The sequence below is a fragment of the Brachycentrus maculatus genome, unplaced genomic scaffold (assembly GCF_059751285.1).
Source record: "Brachycentrus maculatus isolate JH-2025_06_01 unplaced genomic scaffold, ASM5975128v1 h1tg000384l, whole genome shotgun sequence".
Lineage (NCBI taxonomy): Eukaryota > Metazoa > Arthropoda > Insecta > Trichoptera > Brachycentridae > Brachycentrus > Brachycentrus maculatus.
Genome location: NW_028281133.1, coordinates 675,161 through 691,398, shown reverse-complemented (window position 1 = coordinate 691,398; position 16,238 = coordinate 675,161). Strand labels below are relative to the sequence as shown.

At 30.2% G+C, this 16,238-nt stretch overlaps 1 protein-coding gene across 1 annotated transcript in view; it reads right to left on the bottom strand.

Moving 5' to 3' along the window:
• Window positions 1-16,238, bottom strand: part of LOC148303166 (GAS2-like protein pickled eggs) — a gene marked incomplete at its 3' end in the record, with an annotated part of 242,602 nt that overhangs the window by 36,079 nt on the left and 190,285 nt on the right. Inside the window, exon 4 of the mRNA XM_088270420.1 lies at window positions 15,256-15,455. Coding sequence (XP_088126546.1) covers window positions 15,256-15,455 — 200 coding nt within the window. The remainder of the gene's footprint in view (window positions 1-15,255; window positions 15,456-16,238) is intronic.

Here is a 16,238-nt window from a genome sequence, read left to right as displayed (position 1 = left end):
TAAGTTTAAATTTAATTTCGGATGCATTAAATTGTGACCTCTTAATTTCTCTCGCTGGGTATATTGTTTGTTTTGTTATTATTATATATGGAAAATAACGACTTGCATACCAGACAAGCAAGGCAATTATTTTCCTTTTTCGGAGAACGAAAAATTCCAATGACAGTTACAACATTTAACCCTTCAATGAGCGCTAATGTTTAAAACTCCTGAAATCCAAAAAAAACTTAAAAAGCGAAATTTATTTATTTATTGATTTGCCGTTCAATTTGTAGAACTTCTTTTTAATTAATGTTTTAATTTTTAAATCAAGCACAGAATTTTTGAGTCGACTATTTTGTATTTTATAAAAAAAACACATAAAAATTTATATTGTGACAATTGTTTCACCTAGTTATGGCATTTTCAAACGAATGTACATAAGGACCGTAAGTCCATTTAATCTTCACATTCGTTTGAAAATGCCATAAATAGGCGAAACAATTGTCACAATAATTATTTTTATATGTTTTTTTTTATTAAAATACAACTTAGTTTTTAGACTCAAAAATTCTGTGTTTGATTTGAAATTTAATACATCGATTCAAAAGCGAAATTAATACTGGTATAAAGGCACGTTCAATATATAGTGTTTTACGAAAATGGCGTTTTATAAATGATCTTATTTTGATTATTATTATCACACCTTCTTTTTCTCTTCTTTGACCTCTCTCAATCTGATCCGTCAACCCGATACGGTGCCCTATGAAGATAAAGATTCATAATGTTTGTGTATGTATACATTTTTTAATTTTTTTTTAATATATCCAAATCTTTGTTGAAATGTTAGTTAAAATAACGAAATGAATTGATATTCGAGTACATACTGCATAGTACATTCAATAATGTGTAAAGGCAACTAGCCGTAAGTCAAGGTGCGGCTGTTTGGCGTAACACGGCTCGAAGCATTCTTATAACTGGCCTCTATCATATACAATCTTACATTTAGCTCTATCTCTTTCCTTTACCGAGATATTCATTATCCAAATAGCCGCAAAATAGTATGAATTTGATACATGTGTTTGCAAAAAGCATCATTTTAAGTTAAATTAAACTCGTTTATCTTAAAACTACTGTTTTTAACTTGCGGCTCTATTTACCTTTGCACATTAGTTCGTCCGCCTCCGTAGTGTAATGGTCAGCATGCTCGCCTACCGTTCTGGAGGTCTCGGGTTCGATTCCCAGGGGGGTTTAATAAATATAAGTGATTTTTTCACTCTAATATTTATTCAATATTACACTGGACTGGTACCTGAAGTGGAGGGCTGATCACCTTTCCTTCATGTGTAATCGATCGAGATAACACTGCGTTTATATGAAGCAGTGCCCTATGCACCATTGGGGTGCGGTAAGGGATTTATTATTATTTGATTATTATTAGTTCAATTAATTTAAAATTCAAGTATAATATTGCATCGAAGGGTTAAAATAATTGAAAGGGAATGAAGAGTGCTACACTTTACTTTGTTCTACGTTTTATCTGTATCGCTCACTCCTTTCAACTACGTCATATATCAAAAATCGTCAATTTTCAGTTATGCATATTTTCTGAATGCCTAGAAATGTACCATATCCCAGCAAAAGCGGCAAATTTTCACTTAATATTTACCCGCTATAGGGCAGAAACTGTAATTTTTGCATTTTGAAGAAAAGGTATTGTTTAATTATTTTTTTAAATATACTAAATATTTTTCAAATGGAGAAAAAACCTTCAGTTTTTACCTAAAAATATCTGTTGCACAGTAAAAAGTTCAATACGTGGTTGGATGTATATTTTTAATATATTTAATTATATTTTTAAACATTAAAAATGATCTCAAGTTTTTTGAAATATGACGCTTTTGAAATGAGTGAGCGATATATTGTTTTCATATATTGCAAACATGCAAAAAGAGTCCTTAATAATTCATACCTGCTTCAAGAAATCACACAGTACAATAAAAATTTCGAACCAGTTTAAAAATACGAAATGCATATTATTTTTTGTAGTGACTCCAGAAATTATTTATCTGATGAATTTAATTGTCCTTTCACAACGCAATCTTCCGACGCTTCGCGATGTGTTGCATTTTTGATCGATAGTTTTTGTCGGCATGATATTTGGCGAATATGTACTTTCACGTCCAAAAATGTCGAAGGCATTTGTTACAAATGACTAAAGGTTATTTAAATGTTTAATTACAATGTATCATGTTACTTTGTATGCCTTGATAGTATGTATCTTAAGGCTCCAGAGTATCTTAAGGAGCTGTGTATTCCAGATGAATTGGTTGATAGACGTCTCACGCTTCGATCGGCTACAACATCTGCAATGGGCAAAGTGATCTTACCGGCTCGCAACCAACGCACTAAATTTGGCGAGCGTGCCTTTGCTGTTGCAGGACCGACGGCGTGGAATGCTCTTCCACCAATGGTTAGAAATAGTAAGAGTGAGATGATCTTTAGAAAAAGACTAAAAACACATTTGTTTGCTAAATCATTTCCACCCTAATATTTTCCCCAATTCATTCACAGTGAAGCGCCCTTGAGGTATTTTTTTTACGAAAATGGCGCTATATAAGTTATCCAAATTTATTATTATTATTATTATGTAGTTAGGGTTTTATATCGCTCCCATCAACTACGTCATATATCAAAAACTTGATTTTTCAGGAAATCGTTTTTAAAGTTTAAAAATATAACAAAATGTATTAAAAATAAATACAGATGACTTGAGATTATTTTAATGTTTAATAACAATGTATCATGTTACTTTGTATGCCTTGATAGTATGTAGTTAGGGTTTAATATCGCTCACTCCCTTCAACAACGTTATATATCAAAAAACTTGATTTTTCAGGAAACGTTTTTAAAACTAAAAAACTAACTAACCATCACGCCGCTTCCCCGCAGGGGTAGGCAGAGAGAATAGAGCGTCACACCACTCTGTCCTTGCAAACATTCTTCGCCTCTTCCACGTTCATGCATCTCCTCATAACATACCCGCCGATTGTTACGACTCCTAACCTGACCACATTCAAGTATTTGGCATACCTGATCGTGCCATGTTTTTCTCGGTATTCCTCTACTTCTTTTCATTCATTAACATTCGCCTCATAAATTTGTTGAAAAAATTAAGTTGTGACTTATCGAATACTGAGCCTTCCTTGAATAGTGAGTAGTGACTAAGGTTCTTTATAGTACATTGTAGAGCTTCAAATTAGATGAGTCAGATCGTAATAGCCGGAGGATGTAGGTTCGTGGTCTAAATTAGGCATTAGAATATAAAAACAATACTCCAAGTTCAACGATTTTAAAATTAAGACGTAGATATGATAATAGTATCCATTTTTAATTAATGTTTTACTTAGTAAATACCACTATTTCTTAAAATCTACAGTGACACACGCGTCACTGTAGATTTTAAGTCACAGAAACACAGAATTCTGGGTATTTACAGGGCTTATGACCTGTCATTGGGTGGTTAAGTGATCACTTTACACACAGGCGATATCCATCATTCCATGATGGATAACCACACTACTCACGTTTTTGGAACTCTTAGATCAATCTCGTGACACAGTACATATTAGTTCACAACAGCCATCTATGTAAAACTAACTAACTAACCATCACGCCGCCTCCCCGCAGGGGTAGGCAGAGAGAATAGAGCGCCACACCACTCTGTCCTTGCAAACATTCTTCGCCTCTTCCACGTTCATGCAACAGCCATCTATGTCGGATTGAGAAAGCTTTTCATTTAGCAGACCTTTTTATTTGGATGTATGCAAGATCCGAACATTATAAATTAAACACAAAATAGAAACCCAGTATAATCGAGAACTGCGTTGGTTGTTTGAGCGGTTTTATTACTATGTAAAAAAACTTTAATTGATGTAATTACTCGGTTTGATGGAGGGTGACGATAAATTAACGCGAATGAAATAAAATAAAAGGTACATAGGTGCAAGCGAAGTTTGTTACTAGTTATATTACAAACTAACCTTGATACTTCTGTGGTAAAAAAAAAACCCAAATATTCTTCGATACACATACCTGTGTCAAACATAAACCATACATAAACCTATAAACCATGCCCTATAAACCATACATATACCTGTGTAAAATAATCAACATGTCATTCCAGAATGTTCATGCGAAATGAAAAAATAATAAAGGAATTAGGTAATTATAAGGGCTTACGACCTGTTATCGGTAGGTACCAACTACTTAAAATAAAAAAAAATAATAAATTTGAAGTTTTAGAAATGAAAAAAGCGGTTAAACAAAAATTAAATATAATTAACATTCAAATAAACTTAAGTCAAAGCCCCATTTTTAATATTTTTCCCACAAAATCGAACCCAACCTAAACAGAGTTATCCCCTTCCTTGCTCTTACCCCTCCTTAAAACAGCATTACCCCAACCCCCACCCTTTTGAAACCCAACAACTTGTACACTGTTTCCTTTTACATATATATATATATATATATATATATATATATATATATATATATATATTATATATATATATATATATATATATATATATATATATATATATATATATATATATATATATATAATATATATATATATATATATATATATAAATATATATATATAATATATATATATATATATATATATATATATATATATATATATGTATATATATATATATATATATATATATATATATATATATATATATATATATATATATATATATATATATATATATATATATATATATATATATATATATATATATATATATATATATATATATATATATATATATATATATATATATATATATATATATATATATATATATATATATATATATATATATATATATATAATATATATTATATATATATATATATATATATATATATATATATATATATATATATATATATATATACATTTATATATATATAAATATATATTTATATATATATATATATATATATATATATATATATATATATATATATATATATATATATATATATATATATATATATATATATATATATATATATATATATATATATATATATATATATATATATATATATATATATATATATATATATATATATATATATATATATATATATATATATATATATATATATATGTTTAGTCATAAATTAAACTCTGAAGAGGGCAACAGGTTGTTGCCGAAACTAGTTGGTTAATAAAAAATGTGAGTGGATCAGAACACAAAGTATTTTTATTTCTCGAAATAATATATCAATATGATCCACAAAGTTAATGCTTTCAATATTCAAAACTTAAAATAAACCTAGTGGTAAAGACCTTTCCCTTTCACGACCAACCTAATTTAAATTGATCCCATGCGTTGTTAGTCAGTCACGTCATGAATATTTTAATTTAAGACTTAACTCAGTCTGACAGGACGCAACGAGTCACATAGTTAACCCTTTAACAAAAGAATTTTTTAAAAATCTTAAAAACTGGAAAAAAATCTGAGCGAAAAATAAATAAAAGAACTAAAATTTTAACTACCTAACCATCACGCCGCTTTCCTGCAGGAGTAGGTACAGAGAATAAAACGCCACACCTAACTCTCTTTGCAAAAAAAAAAAATCATCGCCTCTTCCACATTCATGCATCTCCTCATACATATCCGTAGATTATTTTGAAAACTGACCTCAGTACTTTCAAGTATTTAAAATAGTTGATCATGCCAAGTTTTTCTCGGTCTTTCAGTGATTCTCCAACCACGTTCGCCTCATAAAATTGTTTTACTGTTCTTTCTCCAATCATTCGATCCACATGCCCAAACCATCTCAACACACCGTAATTTTATAAATAACGTTTTTCTCAGCCTTGTATTCTTTCCACATATCATCATTCTTACACCTATTATACAACGTTTTGCGGCACATTCTTCTGAGAGAATGCATCACGACTGCATTCCGTCTTATTTCATCCTTCTTTACGAATGATAATGAGAGTGTAATATTTGTTTGATTGACATCCCAACATAGATGAAAAAAATATGGATATTTTCAGGGCTTACGACTTGTCATAGGTTGGTTTAAGTGATCACTTTATTTACAAGTAACATTTACCTTTCAACCCATGACAACCATGCAACCTGAATTTTGAAACATGTAAATATCTTTCAACTGACACATCGTTTACTCCTTTCAACAACGTCATCTATAAAAAAAAACTTGATTTTTCAGGAGATCGTTTTTAAAGTTTAAAAATATAATAAAATGGATTAAAAATAAATATCAAGCCACTTATTGAACTTTTTACTGTGCAACAGATCTTTTTAGGTAAAACCTGATTGTTTTTTCTCCATTTGAATAATATTTAGTATATTTTTTAAAAAAAATTAAACAATACCTCTACTTCAAAATGCAAAAACAACACTTTCTGCCCTGTAGCGGGTAAATATTAAGCTAAAAATGTGCCGCTTTTGCTGGGATATAGTACATTTTCTGGGCATTCCGAAAACATGCACAACTGAAAATTGACGATTTTTGACATTTGACGTTGTTGAAAGTAGTGAGCGACATGTGAGTTTTCGTCACCGTCTATGATTGGGTTATGTCAGCTTTTCGATTTAAGTGTTAATGAAGTTGAAAGGGTTAAAATTTGAGGAACCTACCCGTGTGGTCACTATTCTTAGATATTGCTTTGCTTGTGATATTATTTGGCGGGAGCGAATCAGCGGCGTTCCCGCCATGACTGATTTCTAAATTTAAAAATTAAATGTCGCCTGCATTCTGGAACGTGGCGCCAATTTGTTGTTCCTGTGACTCATAGAAACTAAACACTCAAATGCACGAGCTTTTTTAATCATATTTGTTTTCCGAACAAACATCAACCTAAGAGTGTTATAAACATATTTCAAAACACGATAAGAAAAATATATGTCAAGAGGTAATGCTCAGATAAGGTAAATTCCGGGTATTTCTAGGGCTTAAGACCTATCATAGCGTGGTTTAAGTGATCACTTTATATATGTGTAATATTCATCTTTCTACCGATGATTGACAAACACACGATTTTTCGGAACTAATATACATGTTGTATAATTGACACGTTCTTTGATATGTGAGTTCTCGTAGGCATTTATGGTTGAGTTGAGTAGGTTTTCAATTGGCAGATATCTCTATGAAATTTATATATAAGATTTTTCTCGAATTATTTTACATGTTCTTTTCCATCTATATTGTCAAAAATCAATAGTTATAGAAGACGTAAGATACCTTATTTTTGTTCCCATATCCCATTCTCATCGTGGTGCATAAGGCACCGCATCCAGTAGACACGTCGTTAACTTGATCTGGATTATGTTTTTTTTCTTTAGTTAGCTTATGATACATTTAATACAAACTATTATTTACACTTAATTTACATCAAATATATATTTACATCTTCTTACAGTAAACAAAACAATTATTTTCAAATTCATTCAGACTTTTTTCACTCTCATTTTCATGTCGCAAATTTAAAGCAAGATTTCTTAATATTTGCTCTTGTTCTGGACGCTTTCTAATTTAATTATTTTCTATTATTCTCTTCGATTAAGCACTATTAATTAAACGCCTCCACATTTTATCTACTTGCCCCGGTTCCATATTTCATTTTAATATAGTCATGTTAAAGCAGGCACTGTTACCAACAGACTTCCATTCTCTGTTCAAGCTCCTTCCAATTTCGAACTGCAACAGATTAATTTATTCCCCGTTCTAAATTTGAATGTCGCGCGGGAATCACGCCCTTCCGTTTGCTTTCTTTGTTCTCTTTGGCCTGTTTTGTATTTTGCCTATGGCTTTGAAATGCAAATGGCGCCCAATGTGACATTCCATTGTTTGAAGATTGGCGGCTGTTACACGATTGATTGGATCGACTACTGAAAATGTATTCAAATATATTTTTCACGGTTTATATCTACATGTTTTACTGTTTTACTATGCAATTTCCTAGTTGTCAACACGTCGCGTCTGAATAAAAATATAAATGTTTTATTGTGATACATTTATCGACGTGGTTTATATTCAAATGAATTTTAAAAATATTACATGAAAGGGGACGTGTAGGAAGATAATATGTAATAATGTTAAAACGTTTTTTTTAAAGATTAAATATTTAAATTTACCTACGGTTGTTTTTAGCACGAACTTCGTTTTTTTAATGGTCAATATAAGGACTGACGCATAACTCATGGCTATTAACAGAAAATTCAAATTATTTAGAATCTCATAATGTCCATATTTTGGGATAAATTTTATATTTTCAGCTAACAATAGATGGGTTAATTGAAAAAATCATTGGTAAAACATATTAATACATCTATTATTAATAATATTCGCATAAGAAAGGATTCCACAAGTATTGCATATGAATGCTTAATAATGGGTAGAATGGTGAACGTTACACAAGTGAATAAAGTGATCACTTGAGCCAGTAAACAGGTCGTAAACCTTAGGATGCCCAGTATTCCATCTTCTTTCGTATAAAAACGAAGTTGGACGCATAAAATATTGATAAAAATATAATCCTAGGGTGATTTTTTTTCAGTGTCTAATACACATTTTTTAAAAGAATAACCCGCAAAGCCCCTACTTTAAGAGGATTGTCTACAGGTAGGATAGTAAGGATAGGGAAGGTAAATGTGAATAAAAACATCACAAACACCCAGACTAATTGAATACAAATCTCAAATTAATTTTGCAATCGGCCGGAATTTAATATGAAATATTGTAGGTACCTACAAACGTAACAATAAGAATATTTTTTTTCTTAATATTTTAGGTGTAAAAAAATATTTTTTATTATTATTTATTTTATGACATAATATGAGAAGGTTTTGAAGAAAGGTTCCCATCTTTAAATATGAATATCCGTACAATTTAGTGTGGTATCAAGTAACACTCTGCTCGGATTACCTCTTGTGTAATATCGAATTTTCTTCTTCAGTTATTCCATTTAAATATTGCGGTTTGGTGTAGCGGAGATTAGTATTCAATCAATTCTTTCATACCTTGAATTATCTACATAAATACTTCGGGGTGAAACCCGCAGATAAAGACCAGGTATATCTTTTAATAAATATTTTTACAAAATCACTTTTCGATATTTCTAAATCAACAACGTTTAAAGTAAGTATTTTGAGAGATTTCATGCTTTTAAAGCATATGCGCAAAAAACAGTCATCTGGCTTATTAGTTTCATTTTTTTAATGTGTACTATTTAAAAATTACATAACATATGTTATCAAATTTCATATATTTTTGGTCGAGATTCAGTTATTTTCTATCAATTTAACTTTCTATGAGTTTTTTTTTCACTTCACTTTCAAACAAATTGTCAGTTTTTGATTATTTGTAGTTATTTCTTTTATTGTAAATTTTTTGCACGATATCCATACTTAAAACATCTAGATATTACTCAGAAAGAACCATTTAATACATGAAACAAAGAAGCACCTCCCAGCAAAGCACACAAATCACAATAAACACAGTTTAGGAAAACGTACATAGAACTACAAAATTCAAAATACAGAAACACATCGAACAAACCTAATACATGCCTGTCAAAACAATTTCGATTCATATGCAATAAAGTTGTACAACCTGCTTCTATTATCCATAAAGTCTTTTTAAAAGAAACAAAGTATAAAAGAGCTGTTTTGAATATTGAAAGCATTAACTTCGTGGATCATATTGATATATTATTTCGAGAAATAAAAATACTTTGTGTTCTGATCCACTCACATCACACAAATGTGAGTGGATCAGAAAACAAAGTATTTTTATTTCTCGAAATAATATATAAAAGAGCTACTCATAGATGGATAATTTCTGAGTAGCTCTTAGAGAAAACTCAGTGAGTGCACATTATTGTATTTTTTATGATATGTATGTTTGATGAAAAATAAATTAATGAATTTGTATAAAATGTTTTCGTTTTATTAGTTGCCCATTACTGAGAAACCATCCTATCATTTTTGCTGCACGATATTACCGCATAGATTCATATCAAAGTACTTATTTTTTTATGCCGCTACAGATCAAGTGAGGTGCATAAAATCAAAGGCAGCAATCTGTTCAATATTCAACTATCCATATTTTATCAAAAGAAAATTTGCTGAAATAAAAATATTTTAATCTAAAACATAAAAAAAAAACTTTTCCCTTTAAACTGAGGATTTTGACATTAGCAAATTTCTGCATCTTAATTTTTTAATAATAATAAAACCCTTATCCGCACCCTAATGGTGCATAGGGCACTGCTACATATGAACACAGTGTTATCTTGATCGTTTACACACGAAGGAAAGGTGATCAGCCTTCCCCTTCAGGTACTAGTCCAGGGTAAAATTGAATAAATATTACAGTGAATAAATCACTTATATTTATATGAAACCCCCTGGGAATCGAACCCGGGACCTCCAGAACGGTAGCTGAGCGTGCTGACCATTACACTACGGAGGCAGACAATAAATATGTTTATATATTTTATAAATATGTTTACATTAATGATGCCTTAAGTGCCTACATTATACCATTTACATATTGAAAAATGGTGAATATAGGAATTACTACGGTTTATTTCATTATGACTGAAAAAAGTTTGAGCCATATAAGTTGACAAAAACATCATACATAAAAATAGACTGTAAAACTATGAAAAAAATGTTATTGATACAGAACTACTTTTTCATTTATTAATTCAGCAGTCGCTTTGCGGTAATATCTATTCATTTTTAATTCAACTTTTACTTGGTAAATACTACCATTTCTCAAAATATATTGTGACACGTATTTCGATGCATTCCGCATCATATACCGTATGTGAAACTAAGTCTGAATTTTAGAGTTGTGTTTTTGAATCGATTAATGAAAAAAATCGTCGGTTTGATGCAGTGCCTTATGCGCGTTGAGTGCGTTGCTTTAATTTTTGTGAGAGCCGGAAATATTTAAAATAAAAATCTAATATAGAGGTTTAAGGAGTTAAAAAGCGCATTTCGGAGATAGATGTCTTCGATTTTGCACGGCTCAAGTATACTCTAATAGCGGAATGAGTCATCAAGCCATAAACAACGACTAAACTATACCACGGAGTCGCCTACGTCAAGAGAAGAAGAAGAAAAAAACAATAGAAACAAAAAAATACAATCGAGAATCCATACACGTTCCGTTTCAATTCTGAATGGACAATAAAACGAATTATCTTATCGCAATCGCAGATATTATGTGTTTTAAATTAAAGGTGTTTATGTCTAAGTACCTACGTAGGGCATTAATGTTAGATCATGCCTCGTCAACATTTATATTATTAAAAAATATATATCGTGTGCTTAAAATTGCAAGTTAATTTTTGTTTGAGCATCGACCATAATAATCTCAAAGTTCGTAATTGGGTTCGATATCTCAAAAAAGATTAAACAGAATATGGAAGCTAATTCGTTACTCTTCTGTCTCTTACCCCTGAGTTTAGTTGCACGCGCTTTTATAAATTTATTTTATTTCAGACTGATGATGTCGGTCACGACGAAACCCGGTTGCTGGTCAAATAAAATTAACGTGGAAAATATTACATGGCTGTTATTTTATTATATAAAATGCAGTTCCACCAAGAAATGTCAGTACAAAACTTAAATCTAATATTTTATTTGTGTTATATACTATTTTTGTATTTTCACCTGTTGAAAACATCTGTAGTTCTCGAAACTAGTCATGTTTACATTAATAAATTTAAGTTTTTTATTGACATTTCCTGGTAAAACTGAATTTTATTTAGTATAATCAATTATTATTTTGCTGTACATTTTGTTACACATAATAGTTATAATTTCTTTTAAATGATATTTATTTAACGAACAAACAAACAAGAGTTTTTCATCTTTAAATCATTTTCGTTTACTGAATTTATTTGATTTAAAATATATAAAACTATATTAATAATGTATTATGTGTATAAACATTGTATGTGTTTTATTGTTTTAAATCGAACAAGATAATTGGACAATTCTCACTGCACGTAATCCATGCAAAATTAATTGAAAATATAAAACAGAAGATTGAAAAAGGTAGACTACTCCTGACCAGGTGATGTGATGAATGATGGGGCAAAATTGAACACTTTTAAACAATTTGAATGAACTTTCATGAACTATAAAGCTACAAAAAAAAACACACACAAGTAATTAACTTGAATTAAGTGTAGGTACGGGAACAGTTTTAGATATTTACCGTAATATTTCAAAGATATTTTAATGAAATGTTTTTAACTATCCTTCAAAATCAATATTAACAACTGTGATTTTAATTTTAATAATATGAATTTTACAAATGGTTCCAATAAATCTACATTTGATAACCCGGCAGTCCAGAAAACCGACTTCATAAAGTATTTATTAAGTAAATTACTAATTTTATAATCTATTTATTGATTTGGCGTTTATTAATTTAAAATCAAACACAGATTTTAAGGGGCTACAAAGTTGTATTTTACTAACAAAAACACAAAAAATATGTATAGTGACAATTGTTTTGGTTTGTTTGAGCATTATCAAACGAATGTGAAGAATAAAATACAACGTAGTATACTCAAAAAATCTGTGTTTGATTTAAAATTAATACATAAATTTTATAATCATTTGTTATAATTTTATTTTAATGACCTGATGATGGAATGATTATTCCGAAACCGGTTAGTCACGAATAAGTGTTTATAAAAGTGGTATTACACAAAGTGAGCTATGAATGATAAGGAGAGTGTTTTATTACCGTACCACAAAGATATCAATGCTTATATATAAAATATACGTAAAATATGTTAAAGGCAGGCGTCATGCTGCACAGGCGGTAAAAAACTGACATTGGATAAAGAACGATGTAATCTGAAGATATTTTGAAGGTGTACTAACTTATTGTACAAAAATTCATCAATTATCTACATCTAAGGAGAGATGTTGCAATATGTTTTGCGTAATCTCGTCTACTGCACCTCTGTTAATCGCTTAGCTTTGTAAAGGATTCCCACGACGGTATCAGCGATCAGCGCAGAGCTCCGTAGGAGTGTGTGCTCCTTGGACGCCCACGTCTTCTCTCACGCGCGGAGAATCTGCTCCTTGAATTCGTTTTTAATCTTGCACTACCGACATTTAGTATCTTGTAACCTTGTTCCGATCAATTTATTTGACAAACCACATAATAAACATAGATTAAATATCAATTTAGAAGTCGTTTCTATCTATGGTGAATGAAAACGGAAAGCACATTTTTTTCTGAGTCACGCCGCTTGCAATTTTTTTTATATACACAATAGTCTAAAAATATTACGGTGATTCAGTTGTTTTTTTTTTTAAGATTTATATTATCCACTGACAATTCGTGATGGAATTGCATTTAAATATATTATTAGATTAAAATCAATATTTTTAGCTTTTCCACTTTATTTTTATTTGACCAGCGACCGGGTTTCGTCGTTACCGACATCATCAGATTGGTCTCATCATCACCAGTCTGATGATGTCGGTAACGACGAAACCCGGTCGCTGGTCAAATAAAAATAAAGTGGAAAAGCTAAAAAAAATATTGGTTTTAATCTAATAATATGTTTTTTTAAGGTAACGATTTTAAAACACTGTAAATTATTTAAAAAATATTAGTTTTATACTTTTACACCCGTATCAATTGCTTCAATAAACTGCGATAGAAATATGCTACGATATTTTGTTTCTAAAAAATTTTGATCAAGAAACATTATACTTAGTCTGATGTTTTAACGTAATACCTTTTTATAAAAAGTATTTTTATAAAAAGAAATTAAATAAAACTGGGTATAAAATCCAACATAAATAGCATTCCGCTACATTTCCATCAACATAGGTCTCTGAGTGTAGGTTTGGTATACGTATTTAGACACGTAAAAAATATATCAATGTCAAAAAAACATCTCCTCTAGTCAGTAAACTATCTAAGGAAATACACAAATATTTCTTTTAATCAGTAAACTATCTAAGGTAATTCACAAATATTTATATTAATCAGTTTACTATCTAAGGTAATACACAAATATTTATATTAATCAGTAAACTATCTGAGGTAATACACAAATATTTCTATTAATTAGTAAACTATCTAAAGTAATACACAAATATTTCCGTTAGTCAGTGAACTATCAAATCAGTTAACTATCTATCTTAATTAGTCAGTAAACTATCTATCTATTAATCAGTAAACTATCTAAGGTAATTCACAAATATTTATATTAATTAATTCACTATCTAAGGTAATACACAAATATTCATATTAATAAGTAAACTATCTGAGGTAATACATAAATATTTCTATTAATTAGTAAACTATCTAAAGTAATACACAAATATTTCCGTTAGTCAGTAAACTATCTAAGATAATATACAAATATTTACTGAATTCAGTATTCAAAATTAGCTGGCCGAAATTTGTGTATTGATTTTTTCATTAAGAGAAAATACAATAAAATTGAAATATCTGACTTATGCGAATTCGTTTTTTCTTATGTTTGTAGTACTAAACAACCTAAGGTATTACACAAATATTTCCGTTAATCAGTACACTATGTAAATAAAGTAATACACAAATATTTCAAGTAAATAAGGTAGTTTATAAATATTTCCGCTAGTCAGTAAACTATCTAAGATAATAAACAAATATTTGCTTTATTCAGTAATCAAAATAAGCCAATGGAAATATGTGTGTATTAATTCTTCATTAAGAGATAATATTATTAAATTGAAAAAAATGTGCGAATAGTTTTCTTTTAATGTTTGTGGTAATCAAAGTCACAGATTTTAAAGCCCATTAAACTTGTTATTATGAATAAACCCAAATTTTTTATATACTAGTGACAATAATGTACATAGGTATCTTTTAAAAAGATATCTAGGGGAAGACCGAAAAATTCGTGGATGCTGTAAAAAGAAAACATGGTTCGAAGACATGGCTTTGGGTAACGTTGTTCATGACAGAAGGACCTACAACCTGAGGACGAGGAGAGCTGACCCCAGCAGTCTACAAAGATGTTAAGAAGTTGGGATGGAGCAAAAAAGAAGAAGAATGTACAAATGTCTCTCACAGAACCCTTAAAACCAGTACGAATCTCAAGGGTTGTCGAATGAATAAGACTTAAAAACATCTAAGCTCTGAGCAAACTGCTATAGATTGTATTATAAGTGCACTCACCATCTCGTCTAGACTCTTGAGATCGTTGGTGACGATCTGCGGCATCGGTCCATACACCATGGGGGGAGCTGGGACCCCACCACCTTCCTCTTCGTCTTCTTCCTCTTCAGATCCTCCTGCTCCCCCTGCCCTCCTGGCGTCCAGCAAGATCTCCCTGTCTATCTGTCGCTCCATCTGGACGAGCATCGGGGCCAACATTCCTGGGAAAAAGTTAAGATATTAAGAAACGGAAAAAGAAATATAATGTCTTTTTAAAAAAAGGTTATATTTTTTATATCCAACATTTTGAGTGTGTCCAACTACTTATTCACAAATCTGGATTATTTCTAATTATAGGAGTTATTTTTCATATTATTTTTTGACATCGCATCATAGATGAAGAAGAATATGGAAATCTGGACCGTCGTATGTTGGTTTAAGTGATCACTTTACACACGTGTAATATTTACTAATTATACCCATGATTGACAGCTACACTTCTCAAATTCTTAGAACTTCTGCATATATACATGTTTATATGGTATAATTTCGAAACATAGTGCTTGAATCACTAGAATTTCACAAGAGAAATCTATCGGTGAGATGAAAGAAGCTTTTTATCGAGTAGAAACTCTTTCATTTGTATGTAAGGTCCAAATCCTGGATTATAAAAAAAATATACATATATATTTACATTTCTAGTGTTTTGGCCTAGAATTTTTCACAAAAAAATCATATGGAATCATAGTTAATTATTAATAAATAAGCTCACTTACAAGTAGCAATAAGCCATAAAAGTTGGAGGCTAAGTAGGAACTTGATAAGCTGTATTGCATAAGAAGAAGCTCGATTTCAGAGTCGCTTGGATAGGAAATTCTCAAAAATAACCTATTTTATTATATATTATATTATAATAACCTATCAGTGCCTACACGATCGTGAATAGGGCCCAGCAGTTGTTTCATTGCAGAGAATACAACATCGTGAAGGCAGACAAAAGACCT